At 53.1% G+C, this 20,739-nt stretch overlaps 1 protein-coding gene across 1 annotated transcript; it reads right to left on the bottom strand.

Moving 5' to 3' along the window:
• Positions 1-6,368: 6,368 nt before the first annotated feature.
• Positions 6,369-15,193, bottom strand: CRYBB2 (crystallin beta B2). The gene is made up of 6 exons (XM_021703495.1): positions 15,172-15,193; positions 13,699-13,778; positions 10,824-10,942; positions 9,496-9,628; positions 8,307-8,449; positions 6,369-6,628 (listed from the first exon to the last, which is right to left on the bottom strand). Exons 2-6 carry the CDS (start codon positions 13,750-13,752, stop codon positions 6,460-6,462), a joined length of 618 nt encoding a protein of 205 aa, XP_021559170.1. The 5' UTR covers positions 13,753-13,778; positions 15,172-15,193; the 3' UTR covers positions 6,369-6,459.
• Positions 15,194-20,739: the final 5,546 nt, after the last annotated feature.

The raw sequence follows: 20,739 nt of genomic DNA on the forward strand, positions 1-20,739 counted from the left end.
GATGGGGGTGGGGTGGGCACATGTCAAGAAAGCAAGACAAGTTTTTTCTCCTGGTGCCTGATTTTCATTGGACTGACAGTCTGAATTTTCCATGGTCTTCTGCCTGGACATGACTGATTCTAAGGAGACTGTCCTATTGGTTGGTCCCTGATCTCGGGGTTTGACCATTCATTCATCCATTCATTCTATAAATATCTATCAAGCCTCAAGCATGCATGTACCAGGCTTTTGGATATATGGAATGCCAAATTAGACCTGGCTCTTGCCCGCACAGAGACTTGAGTCAAGGAGGGGATGGAGATGAATCAAGGAATCAGACAAAGAAATATAAGACAGCACGTGGGATTAGGCCTTCAGGAGACAGGTGAGCAGAGCAGAAAAGTGGGTGTCATCAGAGGAATAGCCTGGCCAGTAAAGCCAGGGAAGACACTGAGCTGAGGTTTGAAGACCGTGTAGGGGCTCATTAGGCCAACTGGGGACACCCTGTGGCTGGAGGGCTCATGATGGGTCCAAAGGACAGAAAGAACTAGTGTATTTATGGAGGATGAGCCTGCTGACATGAGGCGGGCATTAGTCCTTGAAGGTGTTGTGAGTCAGGGAGCAGGGTCTTCATCCTGAGGGCAATGGGGAGCCATGGCAGGTTTAAGGAGGAGGGTGTCAAGATCAGAGTTGCATTTGGAGAAGATCCTTCCGACGGCTGTGTGGAGCCTAGACTGTAGCGCACGGAGGGAGCGCGGGGAGACCTTTGAGAAGGCTATTGGGATTGTGTGGACAAGGGAGGATACCGACCTGGGTCCGGGGATGGCTGACAAGTGGGTGGATTTAACAGAAATTCAGAAGGTCGAAAGGGTGATGGAAATTCGGAAGACCAACACAGGGAAATCACACACCCTTCCCTTCTAGGCATTGCCTTCCGGACAGTGTGGCCGAAGCTTCCTGATACCAAGTCCATCACCACTGAACTACCTCCTTATGATGGGAGCAAACACTCGGTTTTAAGAATATGTTGCCATGCCAACGATGGCCTGGCTTCCAGCCTGCACACCCCACAGAGCCCATGTCAGCAGCCCCAGGACGCGGGGACCAGCCAGCCAGCCAGCATCAAAGACCCAAGGGAGGAGGGGCAAGGAAAGGACTATTCTTATAGCCGGGGTCAGGGTGCCCTGCCCATCAGCATCTCTAGTACTGGAAGCTCCAAAGGGCAATCCCCTTACCTTCCAGAGAGGCTGATGACTGAGGGTTAGAGAGAGCCCTGGGTTTAAACTCTGGCTTTCTCACTTCTTGCCAGTGTGGCCTCCTGCAAGTCACAGCCCCCTCTCTGAGCCTCAGTGCTCATCTGCAAAATGGGAAGAACCCACAAGCTGTTGCAGGTCAGAGAGTGAGTAAATCAGCCAGCAATCCCTGAATGCCACCATGAACCGGTCGTGGTACCAGTGACACTGAGTCATGTCTTAGAGCTTCCATTCTACTGGAAAACCTGCATTACATAAGTAATTACCTAGCTACCCAACTAACCGTTGAGCTACCATCGTGATGAGTGTGAGGTGGGCATTTGTGGATGGACTTGGGGGGGGAAGAGAGGAGCTCAGAAGAAGAAATATGTAAGTTGGGAACCCTGCATTTGCCTATGCGTTCATGTAGACAGTCATTTATGGTCGGGCTACCCCACGCCGGGCACGGAGGAATCTGGAATCGGGCCACCCTGGTCCGGCTCCCCTCTGTGGAGATCGGAGATCCAGTACATTGAGCACTTTCGGCAGGTCAGTGTTTCCTCCCTATTGCCCAGGCTGCATGAGCATTTGAGGACTAACCTGGAGGAGCAGGGGATCAGGGAAAGCTTCTCCGAGGGAAGCAGGAGGGGCACCACGCATGAGCCCAGCCAATGCACTGACTGGTGGGGGTGGGGGCTGTGTGGGCGCGCTGGTGGGGGCAGTGTGGAGATGTGAGCAGGACTCCCTTCCTTGTCCTCATGAAGTCTCCAGTCCAGTTGGGAAGCAGGGCCAAACACATTGTGAATAATTACAATTGCATCTGTCATGAAGGTGAGGGGCTCATGGGAGGGCCTAATGAGCGGACCATTATATGAAGATGGAACAAGCCAGTGATAATCATGAATATAAAGTACCTACTCGGGGTGCCTGGCTGGCTCAGTCAGAAGAGCATGCGACTCATGATCTTGGGGTCGTGAGTTCGAACCCCATGTTGGGTGTAAAGATTACTAAAAATAATAATAATAATAATAATTAACGTTTAAAAAAATAAAGCACCTGCTAATGTCTGAGGGGGAAAAAAGGATTTGACCAATATTTAGATTGATATTTTGGACCCACACTTCTGACTTCTGTCTTGGAAATGGCAGTGTGGTCCACCTGGCTGGTCTTTTCCTCGTTCCTGGATTAATGTAGAGAAAGGAGATCCCAATCCACTCAAGTCTGTCTTCTTTTCTTTCTTTCTTTTTTTTTTAAGATTTATTTATTTATTTATTTGACAGAGAGAGAGAGACAGTGAGAGAGGGAACACAAACAGGGGGAGTGGGAGAGGGAGAACCAGGCTCCCTGCCCAGCAGGGAGCCCGATGCGGGGCTCGATCCCAGGACCCCCGGGATCATGACCTGAGCCGAAGGCAGCCGCTTAACCGTCTGAGCCACTCAGGCACCCCTAGTCTGTCTTCTTTAAAGGAAAAAAGAAAAGTAACTTCCTGCAATAACAGGTTTAGTCATAAACTGTTCATGAACGTCATCTGCCTATTTTAAAGAAAGACGCGGAAAGGTAAACTCTTTGCAGAAATACAAAACCCTAGAGCGGTGATTCTCATCTTGGCCTTGCATCAGTGAAACACTGATCCCGGGCCCACGGTGAAGACGTGAAGAGGTAAAGGGAAGAGGGAGGTGGGGAATGAAGAAAAGGTGGGCAAAGGGAATTCAGAGCAATAGGAGGAAAAGGGAGAGGAAGGACAAAGAAGAAGGCAGCAGAGGGAGAGGACAGGAGAGGAAGAGTGAGGCCCGGGAAGAGAACAGAGAAGCAGGAGGAAGAAGATGGGAGTGAATGAGTAAATTGGTGAGTGAATGTGCTGAAGCCCTTCCGTCCTTGTGCCCCGGACGAACTCCTACTCGTCCTACAAAACCCAGCTTGAAGACCTTCTCCCAGGGGCCTTCCCTGACCGCACCCACGATATCACAGCCTCCCCCTTAGCACTTGTCACACTGGGTTCATTTACTGACTCCCTGCGTGTGGCTGGCATTGCCCCAAAGACCACGCATGACATCTCACTGAATCCTCACTGCAGCCTTATGAGTCGGCGCTAGTGTTTCCCTCATCCAGGGGAAACTGAGGCACAGAGCGTCTACTCTAAGCCATACGTCTGAGTGGCAGGATGCGGCTTTGCCATTTGCTTCCAGTGACAGTGGGAGAGACGGTGATTTGGAAGCACCTTCCTCATGCAAAGAATCGGCGCTGTTTGTTTCCCCTCCTAGCAAGCTTTGCGGAGGAGAGCTGCAGAAAGGAACAGGACTGTAAGACCTGTCGCTGCTCTGTCACTGTCCAGTGAGATCTCGCTCTGCGGAGCCTCGGTTTCCCCATTGTCCCGGGAGAGGCCCTGAGGCCCCGCCCAGCTCTGGCAGCCGCTGTGACTGACAGGGCTTGGCTCCAATCAGGGGCCGAACAGCTGACCGCCGGGCGAGGAGCCCTGAGGATGGCGCTCTGCTGACACCTGGTGGCTGGAGGCGGGATTGCGCCTAGGGGACGGCCCTGGGGGGACCTGAGCGGAGGCAGAGGGGTCCACGCTTGGAGGTGTTGGCGGGGTGGGGAGAAGGACCCACAGAGCTCAGCCCCCGCTTGACAGAGAGAGGGGGCGAGGATGAAGGGGAGGGTTAGGAAAAGAAGCAGGAGATAGAAATAAAGAGAGAGAAACAAAGAGAAAGAGGCAGTGATAGCAGCAAAGATAAAGATAGGTCCCGAGAGAGACAGAGAGAGATAGAGAAAGATAGAGAGAGATAGAGGAAAATACAGAGAGATAGAGAGAGACAGGGAAACACAAAGACAAATAGAAGCCATCAAAGCAACATAGGAGGAGAGTGACCCCAACCGGCCATCCTGTCTAGCCTTGTTCTTTCACTGAGGAGGACGAGGGGCTCAGAGAGCATCCCACTCATGGTCGTGTGGACCCCGGCTATCTGTTCCGCCTTGTCAAAGCTCATTCCCCATGTCTTCTTCCCCATGGCAGAGTGTGTTTTGTAAAGATGGCCACCGTAATAGATCTCCTCCCATACACTGACCTTCCTCTCTTTACTGGTGGGGACTTTGTCTCCTCCCCTCCAACCTGGGTCTACCTATGTGACCCCCCCTTCCAATAGAGTATGGAAGAAGTGATGCTGTATGACTTCTGAGGCTATGTCTTAATGCCATGAAGCTTCTACCTTCTTCTGGGGACACTTGCTTTTAGAACCCAGCTACCATGCTGTGGGGAAGTCAAGTGGAGTGTCCACGTGTGTGTGTGGGGGGGTCCTGATCTGAGAGCCATAGTTGAGGTCCCAGCCAACAGCCAGCACCAACACCCAGCCATGGGACTCACCCCTGGGCTTTGAGCTACCCTAGATGACTCCATTTGGAGCAGAGATGAGCTGTCCCCACTGGGTCCTGCCCAAATGACACATGTGAGCAAAACAAATGATTGTTGTAGTTTTACCACTAAGTTTTGGGTAGGTTGGTATGTAGGAATAGATGAGTGGGAACCCTCTTGGTGCCACCTACCACACACATCATCATCATCATGATCTTCATCATCACCACCACCATCATCATCATCATGCCATCTCTCAGGACCCTGTGCTTAGCCAACTTTCACAGTTTCCATGCCCTGAAGTGCCCATTATGCCTAAAACACTGGAACACACGACGCGCTTTCTTGCATCCCTAACTTTGCATATTCTGTTCCCTTTGCCAAGATTTTTCTCCCCAAGATTCGCCTGGAAAATGTCAACTCTTCTTTCAACACCCTCACTTCTTTGGGAGGTATGATGCCCCAGGCAGTATCCCTGCCTTCTCTTGGTGTCCTTGGCCCCTTCCTCTTGCCATCACTGCATTAGTGTCCTAGGGATGCTATCGCAAAGTGTGGCTTAAACTGCAGGAATTTATTCTCTCACAACGCTGTATGCTGGCAGTCCAAGGTCAAGGTGTCAGCAGGGTTGACTCTCCATGAGCATATATGCCAATCCAATATGAGACAGAGGTAGCATTGTTCTGCAGTGGGGGAAACAGACTTCTCAAGACATGATTCCAGCACCACAGTGGCCCGAAGTGGAAAAAGGGAGATCCAGAAAGAACCTAGATCCCCGCCACGCGCTGTACACAAAAACCAGCTCCAGAAGGATTGAGAACTTACATGTGAGGAGCACAACTTGCGAACTTTCAGGAAAAAAAAAAATATTGGAGGATATATTTGTGACCTGGGGTTAGAAAGAATTTCTTAAAGAAGAGAGGGGAGGTGCAGACCATAAAGGAACAGATTGATGTTAGACGACATCAAAATTTAAAACCGCTACATCAAAAGATACTGAATCCAAAGTGAAAAGAAGCTGCCATCTGGGAGTGGATATTTGTACTACAGATAACCAGCAAATGATGACCAGTCATCTAGAGAATGCCTGAGTTATCTCATTTCATCTCCACCAAAATCATATTAGGGAGGTGCTATTTTTTCCCCAGGTACAAAAATGGGGGCTCTGAGATGCAAATTGACTTGTCTGAGGCCAGATCACTGGTCAGGGCTCTGGAACAGCCATTAGAATCCAGGCCGACTGTGATGCTAAGTGATCAAGCCCACCAAATGATGCACAGAGGGAGCAAGGAACACACAAAGGCAGAAACATGTAATTAGGACTTGTCTCTGGGACGGGCTGAGATTGCAGGGTTATTGGTTCCTCTGGCCGATCTAAGAAAACTGCCAGGCTCAAGGTGACTGCACACTAATGTGGGAATGGCAGGCAGCAGATTTATTTTTAGGGGCTGGAGCATCCTTCAGGTGCCCCCGCGAGTGGCGGTTCTCAACAACCCCATGGTTGTTGGAGCTAGGAGCTAGGAGGTCAGCCAAGCCAGCCACTCATGGGGCAAAAGCAGTTGTAAGCCTGGCAAAGAAACAGAGGCTCAGAGAGGTTGGACATTATGCCCCAGGTCACACAGCCAAGTAGCTATAGAGTCTCCGTGAGGGCTCTGCTGACTTACCCCAGCCCAGACACTTTCTGGTTCTATTTCTCTCAGTCTCTCTCTCTCTCGCTCTCTCACATACAGACACACAAACACGCACGCACACACGCATGCACCCAACACCCACTCCAGTTCCCATTGGAGATAAAAAGCAATGCAACACACAAATTGCAAGTCACACTTTATTCACTCGCCAGGAGGTCTGGGGGGGGATCCTGGGCAACAGACCAAGCCCCTGGGAAGGAGGAAAAGGGGGGCACTAGCTGGAGGGGTGGAAGGCGCCCCGTTGGTGCCACTGCATGTCGCGGATGCGGCGCACGGACTGCACCTGGGGTTGGGGAGCCCCGAAGTCCCCGCTGTCCTTATAGTCTCCCTTCTCCAGCAGGTACTGCAGGCCGCGATAGCCAGGGTACTGGTAGCCGACCCACCTGCAGGCCAGAGGTGAGGAGGGGGTGTGGAGGACAGAGAAGCAGACGAAGAGAGAGAGAGAGGAGAGCATCCTTAAGCCACTAGGAAGGGGGGAGTTCCCAATCATTTCTCACTTCCTGATTGTTGAGCAGGAACACCACCCTTCTGGCATCCAACCTCTGCTTTCTTCCTTCTCTTGATGGGGAGCTCACTACCTACTAAGCAACTTTTGACTGAAGGCCTGATCCTGGGCTCAGAAGGAGGGGTGATCTCAAGCCCACTGAAGCCTAGAATAAGACAGGTCTCTTAACTGCCTCTCTCCATCCTCATCCCAACGCCATGCCTGGCTGTAAGGCCAAAGGAGAATAGGCTAGGTCCTAGGAGCCCTCTGTAATCCTTTTGTCATGTGAAGTCATCACCATTTATGGAGGGGTCCTTCACTCTTTGGAGCACCTAATGAAAGTTACAGTTTCTTCCCCCCAAAATGTTACAAAGTCCTGGCCAACAAGGACCTGCCTGGCCAACACCTGTGTGCACCTGCAGGTCTACCTCTTGGTCTTGTGTCCTTATATCTCTGTGCACTAGCAGTCTAGAGTTTGTAGAGTCCCTCAGACTCACCAGGCTCCTCCAACCACAGGGCCTTTGCCCATGCTGTTCTCTGTCTAGAATGACCTTCCTTCCTCTCTTTACACTTGCACTTCCTACTCTTTCTTGGGATCTGAGTTCAAGAGTCCCTTCTTCAGGAAGGAAGTCCAGATTTATGGTGGATTCTTAAATTATTAACCATTGACCCCAACTAGGCTGTTAGCTCTACAGAGCAGAAGCCAGGTCTCTTTAATCTACCTTGACATACTGAGCACCAAACATGATGCCTAGCACGTGGTGGCACTCAACACATTGAATAATGAATGAATAAATAAATGAAGAGGATCACGAACACAGAACTTTCACACTATTTTAGGAGCCCGATGAACCCCAGAAAGTCAGTACATGTTGGTAAACCAGCTCTCTGGAGGGAAAGGGGGTCTTGATTTGTAACATATTTCTGTGGTGTAAATACTTCCACTACGACCGATTTTCGAGCTACCGAGGATTCAACAGCCAGCTCACAAAAATTCTGAAAATTGAGGAATCGGCTCTTGCAAGTTGGTACAAGCTGGCTCCAGCTCACCACTGCCCGTGGCCCACCTGCGAACCCCCAGAGAATCGAAGTTTTGCACAAGGAGAAATTCCCGTGGGTGATGGCCAGAGTCTATGTACCAAGGAAGTTTAATTCAATGGGAAATGACACATCCTGTTTCTAAACTCAGGGACTCATGCAGTAAAGAAGCAACGTGGGCTGGACTTCCTGCCACTCACAGCTCTGTTAAGACCACTCAACTCATCTCTACCCTTCCGTTCCCCCTGCCTCCGCCTCATCTGTACCCCACTAACGTTCACACTCCTGCTCCTGGGGACTGAGGTTAAGGTCACGCCTTCTCTCCCCCAGAGGTAGGGTATTGGCCAGAAGGCAGATCTGGACAGGGCCACTGGGGCTGAAAGCCACATACAAGCTCATGATTTCCATGCCCATTTCCCAAAGGGAAGACTGAGGTTGCAAGTACAGGAGATCAGCTGGGTCCAGGACAGAGCGGTACTCAGGACCCCAGTGGTCTGGGCTCCTGGGGCAGGGGGAGCCGGGGCTGGGTCTCCACTCACGTGCCACTCTGTACCCGCACCGACGACACTTTCTCCTGGTAGCCGTGGGCATGGAAACTGGGCACATCATCGTCTATGATTTCCATCTTCTTCCCCGTGAAGTTGGGGTTTTCGTAGAGGATGATCTTGTGCTCTTGGCTGTCCTGTTGATAGGGAGCGGGGAAAGTGAGTGCGGGAGAGGAGGCCAGGGTGAGCCTTCCCACCCGTCCAGATGCCCCAGCATTGGGATCAGCACAATCCACCTATAGACTTCTTGCTCTGTAACCCTGCCACCCAAGTGTCTCCAACAACAGCAGTTAAACACGGGCCATTTGTTGGGGTCCCACTGGGCTGTCTTCATGTGACACTTCAGAGTCTACACTTTAAGGCACATTCAGTTCTGATATGTCATTTTCCCTCAGCTCCCTATAAAAAAAACAAAAACAAAAACAAAAATGGCAGCCATGATCTACACGCTGGTAGGGGCCCCACGCAGGCACTTGAGATATTTTGGCTTTCCTTCCTTGCCACACCTCTTCTCATCCTCCTGTTCCTGTGATATCTTTCTTAGTCATCCCCTTTAATCCTTTAAAGACTCCTATGCAATCTGGCAGATGAGAAAACCGAGGCTCAGAGAGGTAAAGCCGCCTGCCCAAGGTCACACAGTTGGGAGCGCCAGGGCCAACGTAGGAACCCAGGTCCATGGGATGCTAAGTCCAAAGTTCTCCAATCTTCCATCAAGCTCTGGGGAGAGCTGGCCTGCCTTGGGGAGGCTTGGGAGTGGATCTGAGCATTACCGGGCCCTGGGCCCTCCCTAAGAGTTCACGTTCTAGTAAAAGTCAGGATCAGAGAAGCACCAGAAGGTCCCACTGGCATGAGTTATGAACACGAGCTAACCCACCTTTTCCTCCACACCCAATCCCAGATTTTCTTTTCACAGTTAGGATGGCTACCATTCATCAAGCAATTGCTCTGTGATGGGTTCTAACCCCAGGAATCTCAGGGCAGTAGATCTGAATATCCCCATTTTACAGATGGGGAAACTGAGGCCCAGGGACGTGTACGACTTATGCTAGGTCACACAGCCAGGAAGTGTGCCCCGCCCGTCAGAAGTTCGCACACTGCCAGAGGTGAAGGCTCCATCCTGATCCCTAGAGCCCCGGCTCCAAGATGGCAAAGAGGAGACAGCAGGAAGCGGCAGGAGGCTCACCACTTTGATGGGCCTCAGGGAGCTGAGGGAGTCCGTCCTCCGACTGCTGGTCCATGAGTCCCAGCGGGGGTACTCGCCCTTCTCGAACACAAACTGCTCACCCTTGCAGTTGGCTTGTTCATAGCCCACCCAGCTGCAGGGGAGACAGAGAGAGGGCAGGTCAGGTCAGCCCCGAAGCTTCTCCTGGCAGGACCCTGGCTAGTCGCTCGAGCCCCCGGGGCTCACATCTGCCCATCTCCCCCATCAAACTCCAGACACCTCCAAGTCATCCAGAACTCAATTGGGCACCATCAACAATCCTTAATAAAAATATCAATAGTTCTATTTCTAAAAAAAAAAAAAGAAAGCAGAGGGGGGTCAAGTCCATGTGAGAAATTCGTCCATCCAAATGTTAACATAAAAAGGCAACTGAGAATCAGATACAGTGTTTAAATGGCCAAAACGTCACTTGCCGGGGAAGACGTGCTCCCGGGCGCACCAGATGCCCAGAGCGTGTCGGATAACGGAGGTCGGACGGGGCCGTTCCTTCCACTGGGTTCTCCATACCCTCAGACTCTGACTCGAGTGACATCACTGCACTCTGCAGAATTCCCTGAGAACCTTGAGCTGTGGGGTGGGTCACCCGGGATCCCCAACCCCACCAGGATCCCTGACCTCTTGGGAGGGGGTCATGGGTGGCCACCCCTGATTCCTGAGGCTCTTGCAGAGAGGGAGAGGTCAGGGAACCACAAGGACAGGCCCCTGCGGGCTGTGCTGAGCTATGTGCCATGAGCAGGGCAGAGTCATATCCTAGCAGGTATGTCCCCTTCTCTCCGGGGTCAGGGACCCAAGGCTGCTGGCCCCCAAATGTGCCAGTGAATCTGCTGAGATCCAGTATGGCCAGGATTGGGGAAGGGGATCGGGGAAGGACATCTGGCTTTAAACCTCACAAGAGAGGGAGGACACTCCCAGAGCCAGAGATTGGCAATTCTAGAAAAGTCCATGAGAGTCACTGTGTCATCTCCCTGCCTTGAGGAAGTGGCTGGCCTTGGGGTCAGGCTTTTTCCACAGAGGAGGAAAGCCAAGGCTCAGAAAGGGAAGTTGTTGGCCCAGCGTCACACAGCCTGAAAGTGGTGGAGCTTGGATTTGAACCCACCTGTATCTGACCCCAAAGCACAAATTCTCTCCAGAGGCTGCCAGCCACCAAATCGCACGTTCCAGGGTCACAAGGAGGGCAGATCCCCCAGCTCCACAGCCCAAGTGCTTCACCCTGGTGGCGCCCAACCATGTGAGCCCTCCCCTCCCCCTCCACCCTTCCCCACCGCCACCCCCCCACCCCCGGTACATACGGTCCAGCCTGCACCAGGACAGAGCCTGCCTTCTCCACGCCAGTTTCTTTCAGGTTGGGGCAGGGCCCGCTGAGCTCATGCGAGTGGCCCTGGAAATTCTCCTGCTCAAAGATGATGATCTGCAACAGGAGGAGAGGGTCGGACCCGTCATCGTGGGGAGGCGGGAAGCAGGGCACTGGGGGTGAGGAGGGGGCTCCGAGAGCCTCCGGGGATGCTGCCGGGCTCCTCCCTTGGGAGTCACCGACCCAACACGGAGTCAGACAGCCCTGGCTCCGTCAGTTACCAGCTGTGAGACCTTGAGCCAGAACTTCCCCTCACTGAGCCTCAGTTGCTTCACCTGTGAAATGGAAAAATGACAGAACCTACCTCATGGGGTTGCTGGAAGGATTCAGAGAAGCATAACGGTTCGCACACAGTGTTTGCTCTGTGTGTGGGAGGCAGACTCCTGTGAATTAAAGGACGTCCTACAGAGCTTGGGTGCCTAAGTGGCAGAGCTGAGGTTGGAGTCCAAGTTTGTCTGATGCTGTTTCCATTGGGGCAGCACTTTGCAAACTCACATGCACACAAAGCCCCTGGGATCTTGGTGAGACATGGTTTCTGAGACAGCACATCGCGGGGTGCAGCCCCAGATGCAGCATTTCTAACGAGCTCGCAGGTGAGGTAGGGCTTCTCTTCTGCTAGAGCCAGCCCACCACCCTACACACCTAACCCCATTTCATCCCTGGCTCTGCGGGTCCCCCTCTGACCTCCCCTGGGATGCTTCTTAAAGGGGCTTCACTCCCTTTGCCTCACCTGGCGCTCTCAGCAGCCGAGGGAAAGGGGCCAGCGAGATCCCCATCAGGGAGTTTGAAGGGGTCCCCCAAGAGCACTAACTGGGAGACCCACTGCCACTTTCCCTGATTCTAGAGAACATTTGCGGGGGGACAGAGGTTTTGTGGCCACGCTTCCCCAGGGAGCTGCCCTGGGTGAAGAGGTGGGCCCCAGGAGGGGCAGCTGCGCCATCCTCATGGTCAGCACTGGCTGGGTAGACACGACCCTCTCTCCCAGGCCTGGGATTAGGGAGATAAAGCCAGGACGGAGAGGCCCAACGGGGCTCCGAGACAAATTCCATGGGCTCAGTCCAGCCTTTGTGGTCACTCACTCAACCACAGGAGGGTCAGGAGCCACGGGCTCTGAAGTCACCCCGTCGCATCCGGCTGAGCAACCTTAGGAAGCAACCTGGTTGCTTCCGGCCTCAGCTAGCCCATCTGTAAAATGGGGGAATCATGCCTCTTTTGCAGGGTCCTGGGAAGACTCAAGAATAAGGATGTTAGGTGCTCGGTGCTGATTACCCCGGCCTGGGAGACAAGGGCTTGCAGCAGGGAGGAGGACAAGGAAGGTCAGCAACCTCACACAAGGCCCAGAAGCTCAGGATTATTATTACTGCTATTGTTTCTTATCAACCCACGGAGGCTCACATTTTACACAATATCTAATCCTCTAAATGTGCGCTGCCTGATGCCCGGCCGTTAGCTACCTATGTCTGCGCGACGTGCTTGATCAGTCCGAATGCAGATGCTATCACGGACGCGACACATTGGATTTTGAAGACTCGGAAGAGGAAGGGAAGAATCAAAACTCACTTTCTTATAATGATTCTATTGATTCGACATGAGCTGTATCGGGTTTAATGAACTAGGATACGAGAGTTAATTTCTCCTGTGTCTTCTTTGTCCTTTGTTTATCGTGGCTGCTAGGACGGGTTAAATCGCATGCGTGGCTGGCTTTCTGTGTCTAGGGGACAGCGCAGCTCTGAACACGACGCAGAGGCCTTCGTGCCGGTCCTCAGACTCACGCAGCTCGCTCCCACCTCCCACTTCCGGGCCTTTGCACTCGCTGCGCCCTCCACCTGGAATGTTCTCCCCTACCCCCGCCTGACTCACATGTGACCCGGGTCTCCAAGCTAATGCCACCTCCCTCAGAGAGGCCTCCCTGATCACCTCTGCTAACACCACCTTGCCTCATTCATCCCGACTCTCTGCACCCCTTCCCCTGTTTCCTGAAACACTTCCCACTCCTCGAAGTCCTAGATTTGTTTGCTTGCTGTCTGCCTTTCCTCTAGAAAGTAAGAATGGGGTCAGCGAGTGGGGGGGCTGCATCGGCTCAAGCTTCCCCAGGCTGGGGGGGGGGCCCATGTCAGACCAAAGGGCAATGCCAGGCCAGGGCCCCTGAAGCAGAGGGCCACAGGAGGGAGCCAGGCAGAGGCGACCAGGTGGATGGTTGCTGGGAGAGGGTTGGTACAGATTGGGTAGGATGAGCCCCCGGCCATTGGGCTGGGATGCCCCCCCCCAGGATCCTAGGAGGGCGGGGAGGACAAGGAAGCAAAGCAGGCAATAATAACTGGTATTAGATGGACACACCACATGCCAGGCTGAGCTGATTTCCTTAGCCTCTTCACACCCACGCTGCGCCGCGAATCCAGTTCTCCCCATCTTACAAAGGAGGGAACTGAGGCTCAGAGAGGGCAAGTGACTGGCCTGGGTCACACAGCAGGTGGGGAATCCCACCTCCCCTCCCGTTCACAAGCCCCCTCTCACACTGGACTTTGGGTCGGCCCCAGCTCTGGGGAGCCCCCCATGGGCATTGGGGTACGGGGTAAAGCAGAGACACTTAAGTCACCAGCGCTGGAGGCTGGTGTCAGGAATCTTGGCGCGCTGGTCGTGGGCTGGGGAGGGGCCTTCAGAATCAGCACCCCCGGGGTGCAAGTGGGGGAGACTGAAGCCCAGAGAGGGGGAGCTTCAGGAAGAAAGATGCCAACTCGACTTTCCAGAAGAGAAACAGAGTCTGGGAGAGGTGCTCTGCTTGCCCCCCTGCCCTCTCCCACCATGGTACCCACCTTGGGGTTGAGGGGCTGTGGCTTGCCCGCTTGGGTCTGGTGGTCTGAGGCCATAGTGGGTGGTCCTGTTCAGGAATGACCTGGAAGAGATGTAGGGAGTGGCCTTGAGGACCTCTCTCGGGCCTCGGCTTTCCCACCTGGGGGCCTCGAGCCCTAGAGCCTGCTCTTGGTCTCCCTGGTCTCGGGTTGTCCCAGAGCAGCGGGGGTCATGAGCGGCGGTCTGAACTTCCATCCTTAGCTGCATTTCTTTGTGTCCAGGCCAGCTCCGGAGGGAAAAACGAGGTCCGCTAAGAAAGTGGTGATAAACTAGAGCTTCAGCCGGGTCCCGAGTGGGTTCCCATCACTCAGCTCCAGACAAGCGGAGCAGAACGCAGACCCATCGATATGCAGAAATGTCCTGGTCACGGTAGGCAGCAGCTGGGAGCATTTCTTAGCTGGCAAGAACATCAGAAAAGTCTGGAAAACTGGCACTGTCTTCTTTCCCGCACAAGGGGCAGTGAACCCAAGACTGCGTGTTCCCAGTGAAGACGGGAGACCTGAGCTCCTGTTCCAGAGAGAACGTCCAGCTTCCAGAAGCCCCTTCCATACTAGAGGCCGGGCCAGGACGTCCCTCAGAGAGAAGAAATTCGAATAAGCAGCTTGGGGACCAAACCCGCTCTGCTCTCCTATGTAACCAGCCTGTCACAGGGTCAGAGGCCCAGCGGCGCAGCCCTGCTCATCGGCCTTCGCATGCTAAAGATTAAGCTCAGTTGGCTTAACTCGGGGGGTGCTGGCTCCACTGTCCATCAGCAATGCGGCCCTGGGCGGGTCATCCTCTCTGTGCCTCAGTTTCCCGTTCTGCCAAGTGGGGACAGTCATGGCACCCAACAATATCTATGAACAGGTGGTGATGATTTGAAGCCATGATGCGGGAAAAAGGTAAGCACTTGGCAGCGGCGTCTGTAAATGGCAGCCGCGATGGTATTATTAGGGATATTGCCACCGACCTTCAGTGACCTTGAAATCCCCCATTGCTGGGAGCACCAGAGAGCCCCGGCAGCTTCTTAGCCACTGATGTTCCCCAACGCTGGACGTGTAGCAGGCGCCCGGGAATGGGGATATGGGGAGAGCTGGCTCACCAGTCTAGAAATGCTGCTGAACCTTCACTGGTTTGATTCCTTCCACATACAAACCCTCCCTAGTCCCTAGCAAAACAAGGGCGCTGATGGACTAGTTCATATTAATAGAGAGCATTGCCCGGGTCCGCACTATGTGCCAGGCGCTGCACCAGACCACCCACGGCGAAAGAGGGTTTATGACCCATCTCCCCACTTAACAGAAAAGAAAACTGAGGCTTAGAGCATAGAAGTCTTTGCCCACGGTCCCCGCGTCAGAAGGGGGTGGCACCTGGATTCGAACCCAGGCCTCCCACGCTTTCCATCAGGGATAAGGATGAGAGAAAAAAGGCAAGGCAAGAAGGAAAGGCATTCTTACCAGTGACACCAGCCCCCGAGAGTGCCCGTGGTGCCCAGCCGGTGGGAGGTGGCATTTATATCTTCCCCAGGAGCGCCGGTGCCAAGACGGGTGATCGCTGCGTCCCCACAGAAAGCAGGACGAGAATGCTGGATTAAGCCCACACCAAAGCCCGGGTCAGCAAATGCCCACAGACATTGTGTCTCTGCACAATAATGTCATTAGCTTTTGGATTCGGCCGCGCCAGGATGGTCAGGCGGCTGGGCAAGGGGATGCCCACTTTGCATGCATCAGCCATCCAGCTGCCAGGACCGGGGCCACGCTGGGTTCACTGGTGTGATCAGTTGAGCCCTGGGGGAAGGCAGACAGAGGCAAATCTCAGTGGACCTGGGGAAAAAAAAACAAGGAAAGGAGGGTGGCTTGCCAGGGTCCGGCATCCATCCATCCACCCACCCATTCATTCATTTGACAAATATTCATCAGGCATCGACTTGGTGCCAAGCTCTGTTACAGGGGGGTAGTGTCAGGGAGGGGATCCACCACAGTCTAGACGGTCCAGGAGAGCTCCCAGGAAGAGACAGAGTCCTCAGGGATGGGGACAAATCAGCTTGGGAAACCAGGCTGGGAAGAGAGTTCCAAACAGAAAGGGACTGTGTGCGGGGGCTGGTGTGTTATTTAAAGACGTGAAAGCAGGTTAATGTAGCTAAAGTATAGCAGCGCCCAGGCTCGGGGCCCAAGGTGGACAGGGGCCTGATCCTGCAGGCCAAGGAGGGTGAACTTCCTGCTGAAGACCCCGGGCTGTCCCAGCACCTGCTGTTCTTAAGTGGGTGCTCTTTGGTTTCTCCAAACCTCAGGGGCCTAGGGTCCTAAGAGCACCCACTGCCCCATGGGGCCCTGGCGTTTATGTACATTTCCTCCAGTGTGCATGTCTTTCTCGAAGCCAGCCGGAGTCTTGACCAAATCCAAGATCAGGCAGGAGAGAAGGAACAGCAGTGGGGCTCAGAGACCAGGTTTGAGCAAGACTTGCGATCCCCCACCTTCCATGCCCCCGACAGACAGACAGACAGACACACCCTCACACACACACTCAGCCACACTGCTTCTGTTTGTAGCACTTCTCACTGCCTGACATGACATTACTCATTTATTTGCCATCTTTCCAAGTAGAAGGTAAGCATCACGAGGGGAGGGCCACGGTCTGCCTGGTTTACCGTGGAACCCACAGAGTCCAGCACGTGGTGCATGGGAGGTGCTTTCTTGGTTTCCTGGGGCCGCCATAGCAAAGGACTGAGACCGAGGGGCTTAAAACAACAGAAACTTGGGGTGCCAAATAGTGTGGCCTCTATGGAAACAGTATGGCGGTTCCTCAAAAAATTATCAGCGAAATTTCCCTATCCCTCAGCAATTCTGTTTATGGGTATTCAGCCTCCAAGAATCAAAAGCAGGACCTCGAACAGATCCTTGGACGCCCATGTTCACAGCAGCATTATCCGCAGCAGCCAAAATGTGCAAACAACACGAACGCTCCTTGACAGATGAATGGATCAACGAAACGTATCCACAAAATGGAATATAATTCAGCCTTAAAAAGGAAGGGAATTCGACCCATGCTAGGGCATGGATGAACCTCGAGGACATGATGCTAAGTGAAATATGCCAGTCGCTAAATCTAAATGAGGCATGATGCCTCTGATGTGGCATTCCTAGAGGAGCTAGATTTATAGAGACAGGAAGAAGAACGGCGGGTGCCAGGGGCTGGGGGAGGGAGGAACGGGGGTTAGTGTTCAACAGGCCCAGAGTTTCAGTGTGAGACAATGGGAAAGTTCTGGAGATGGATGGTGGTGCTGGTCACACGACAGCGTGAATGTACTTAAATGCCGCTGAACTGCACACTTCAAATGATTAAAATGGTAAATTTGATGCTATGTAGTATATTTTTGCACCATAAAAATAATGTCCGAAGAAGCCCATCCCCCAGAAATGTATTGTTACCCAGTTCTGGGGGCCAGAAATCTGAAATCAAGCAGGACTATGCGCCCACTGAAGGCTCTAGTGGGGGGGGACCTCAACGCACTTGGCTTTTGGTGTGTCCTGAGCCATCTGCTCTTCTAGACAATGAGCTCGATCAGAGCTGGGCTTGGTCTCATCTGTAGCCCCAGTGCCTGCCTAGACCCAGCACACAGTAGGTGCTCAGAAGGTATTTGCTGACTGGTTGAATTAATTAGTGAATAAGAAATACAGAGATGAGTGAAGGTGTCTTAGTTTGGGCGTGACCGGAAGCAGACTCTAAGACAAGGGTTCAAGGGCAGGTAGTTTATTTGAGAAGTGACCCCAGGAAGAATCAGCAGGGAAGGGAAGGCAGCCAATAGGGTGTATGTATGCATAAGCAGGTTGCCACTGGGTCTTCTTGAAATGACGTGGGGTCATGTGATTCATTCTGGCCAGTGGATTCTGAGATGTCTCAGAAGTCTTGTCATTTTATTGCAGACTTTCCAGCCCTTTCTCTTCCATTCACTGAGATGCATCGATGCAAGAGGGTGAAGCCTCTGCCAGCCTGGGTCTATGAATGACTGGGTGAAGGAGACCAGCATTAGACCAGCATTAGAAATGTGACATGGGGTGAGAAATAAACCATTGTTGTTAAACAACCAAGACTTGGGGGCTGTTTGTTATCCAGCATAGCCTGACCGATACATGGAGAGAGGGGGCTTGACCTTCCTCTCTGCCTCACCTTGCTACAGGGACAATAGGCCTTGGTGTCCCCAAACACAGTTCACTCCTTAAATATACAGGAGCCAGAGCCGGAAGAACCTTCGAGACCCTCAAGTGGAAAAGTTCTCAACTCTACCAGAACGAACACTCCCTTCTCATGACGATCATTCTGTGAGAGCCCCTCTGCTTTCCTGGAATAAAATTGATCCTCTAATCCACCTACATATATGCTTTCAAAATAAATGCATCGAGGGGGCACCTGGGTGGCTCAGTCGGTTGGGCGGCTGCCTTCGGCTCAGGTCATGATCCTGGAGTCCCGGGATCGAGTCCCGCATCGGGCTCCCTGCTCAGCGGGGGGTCTGCTTCTCTCTCTGACCCTCCCCCCTCTCATGCTCTCTCTCTCTGTCTCATTCTCTCTCTCAAATAAATAAATAAAATCTTTAAAAAAATAAAAAATAAAAAAATAAATGCATCGTAAAATGCCCTGACTATAATATAAAGGACTGATCAAATGAAATATGTAGTGATATGTATTTCGATATGAAAGGTTTGGACACAGCGATTATACCAGATGAAGTAAGAAAGGGATTTGAGGTGTTTGTGCTACTCATCATAGACAGGTCTGGATAGGCAGGTAATATTGAACGGAACATGCATTTGACATGCTCACATGCCTCTGAAGAATCATCTTGAACCTAAGACCGCCACACATACAGACTGGCCCACCGGTAATTTATCAGTGATGCCAACTCCATGGGCAACACCACGATGGGCCCCGTGATTCTACAAAACGGGGAAGAATGCTTGGCAAAGTTCCCGCCTGAGGAGTGGGAGATGCATTCGCTGAGGATCTCCAAGGCTGGGGTCCCAGGAGAGTGCCCACAGAGCCTGCTGCCCAGCTCCCAAGAGTCCTTGGGCTCCGAAAGTCCTGCCTCCATGAGCCCGCTCGCCCCCCGGGTCCCCTCTTCCTGGTGAAGCCTTGCTGCTGTTTGCACTCTCACCATACAGCCTAGTTACCTTATGTCCTGGTTTGCCCTGGCATCCTTAGGACAAACCCCCGTTACTGAGTAATTGGGAAGCCCCTGCTCCACACAACCATGGAGCCCATCTCCAGGGTCACCATTTTTTGATGATGAGGAGGAAGATGAACACTTACCTAGCAGTTCCTCTGTTTTACCCATTGTTCTCAGCCCTTCCTGCAAATTACATTCGTGTTAATACTCACAACAACCTATGAGATAGATAGTGTTGTTTAGCCCTGAGTTATGGATGACCAAGGCACAGAGAGGCTAGGCCACTTGCCTGAAGTCACACAGTAAGTGGTAGAGCCTGGAAAGGACCCCAAGTGGTATGGATCAAGAGCCCCACTCAGTCATTCTGCCTCTAACCCCTTGACCATGCTGCCTCTAACCAGGAGACTACACTGCCTCTCGATTAAACAGCTAAAGTGATTTCCTGACCCTCGCCCTCACCCGCCTGTCACCGAGAGATACTCTTACTTTACTAACCCTCTCAAGTTCTGTCCCTGCAGAAGCTAGAATTTGAGTCTAGGTGGGAGCTAAGAGTGGCCTTTTGGAGTTAGATGGGCCTGGGGTCCAAAATCAGCTCTGCCCCTCCCAGGCTGTGTAACCCCAGCAGTCAGCTCTCCCTCTCTGAGCTCCCCAGGCCGTTAGGAGGATTGAATGGGAAAATGCCTTGGAGTTCTTGCAGAGAGCAAGCCCTCTCTGACCCAGATGGTTAGTATGGGTCTGAGGCTTTGGACAGTCGTTCAGACATCAGTGACCTCCTGGATCCCCCTGGATCTGGGTCCGGCGGCACCCCACCTCTAGAGTCAGCCCAGCTGCAGACCCCGGGCCAAGCAGAGCATGGACAGCCGGCGGGCGGGTGTTGGGAGGGGGATGAGCTTTGGAGGCAGAAGTGAACTTGAGTCCTAGCCCCACCCTCTAAAGCTCTGGTACTCGGGCAGTTTGCTTCAGGGCTCGGGGCCTCCATTGCCCTCTCTGCACACGGGGATCTGCGCCGCCTGTCAGTAGATTAGAGATGACACCGTAAAGCACCCAGCAGTGTACTCCGCACACTGTGGGGACAGTCGGGTGGCTTTTATTATTATTGTTGCTACTGTTGATTTTCTTCTCTGCCGTGTGTCCCTGCCCCTGAGGGACATGTCACCGTGTGCAGGGCTTAGGAGCGAATGTTCCAGCGTCCGCACACAGATGGCAAACCTCAGCTCTAGCACTTCTTGTATGTGCGGCGCTGGGAAGGTGATGCTGCGTCTCTGAGCCTCAGCCTCCTCATCTGTGAAATAGGATGAGTAACGGTGCCTGCCTTCCAAGGTCATCTAAGGGTTCAGTGACCCAGACAATGTCCAAATAGCCCTAGCACTTTGAGTAAGGACTGATTTACAAAGCAAAACAAGGTCTCTGTCTGTAAGAGGGACGAGGGGGTGAATCTTGGGGGCAGGGGGAGGTGGGAGGAGTGGGGTGTTGCCATCCTTGCTGGGGGTGGGAGTCAACCCAGCCTTTGGTCCGCCTTGCTGGGGGCCCCTCACCTTCCACCCCGAGCCTGACGCCCCACCCAGCTCTCCCCTACACACCAAAGTAAAAATAATTCAAGGTGATTGATCAGCTGTGCATACATATTTTTTAAATATACAGGCTGAAGTAATTGACAATTGCTGCATTCTTTTCAATGCTTTCCTGAGGCCCCCTCAAGCCTCCCACACACCAGCTGCATCAGCTGCAGGGGCAGGCTGCAGGTGGCTGGGACCGGCTCTGGGCACAACAGGGGAACCAAGTCAGGGAAACACGCAGGACTGGCTCATGGAGGTGGGAAGGCTGAGGGCAGGTCCCTGGGACTGCAGGAAGCCAGCTGTCACCT

This window comes from Neomonachus schauinslandi, chromosome 14 (assembly GCF_002201575.2).
Source record: "Neomonachus schauinslandi chromosome 14, ASM220157v2, whole genome shotgun sequence".
Classification (NCBI taxonomy): Eukaryota; Metazoa; Chordata; class Mammalia; order Carnivora; family Phocidae; genus Neomonachus; species Neomonachus schauinslandi.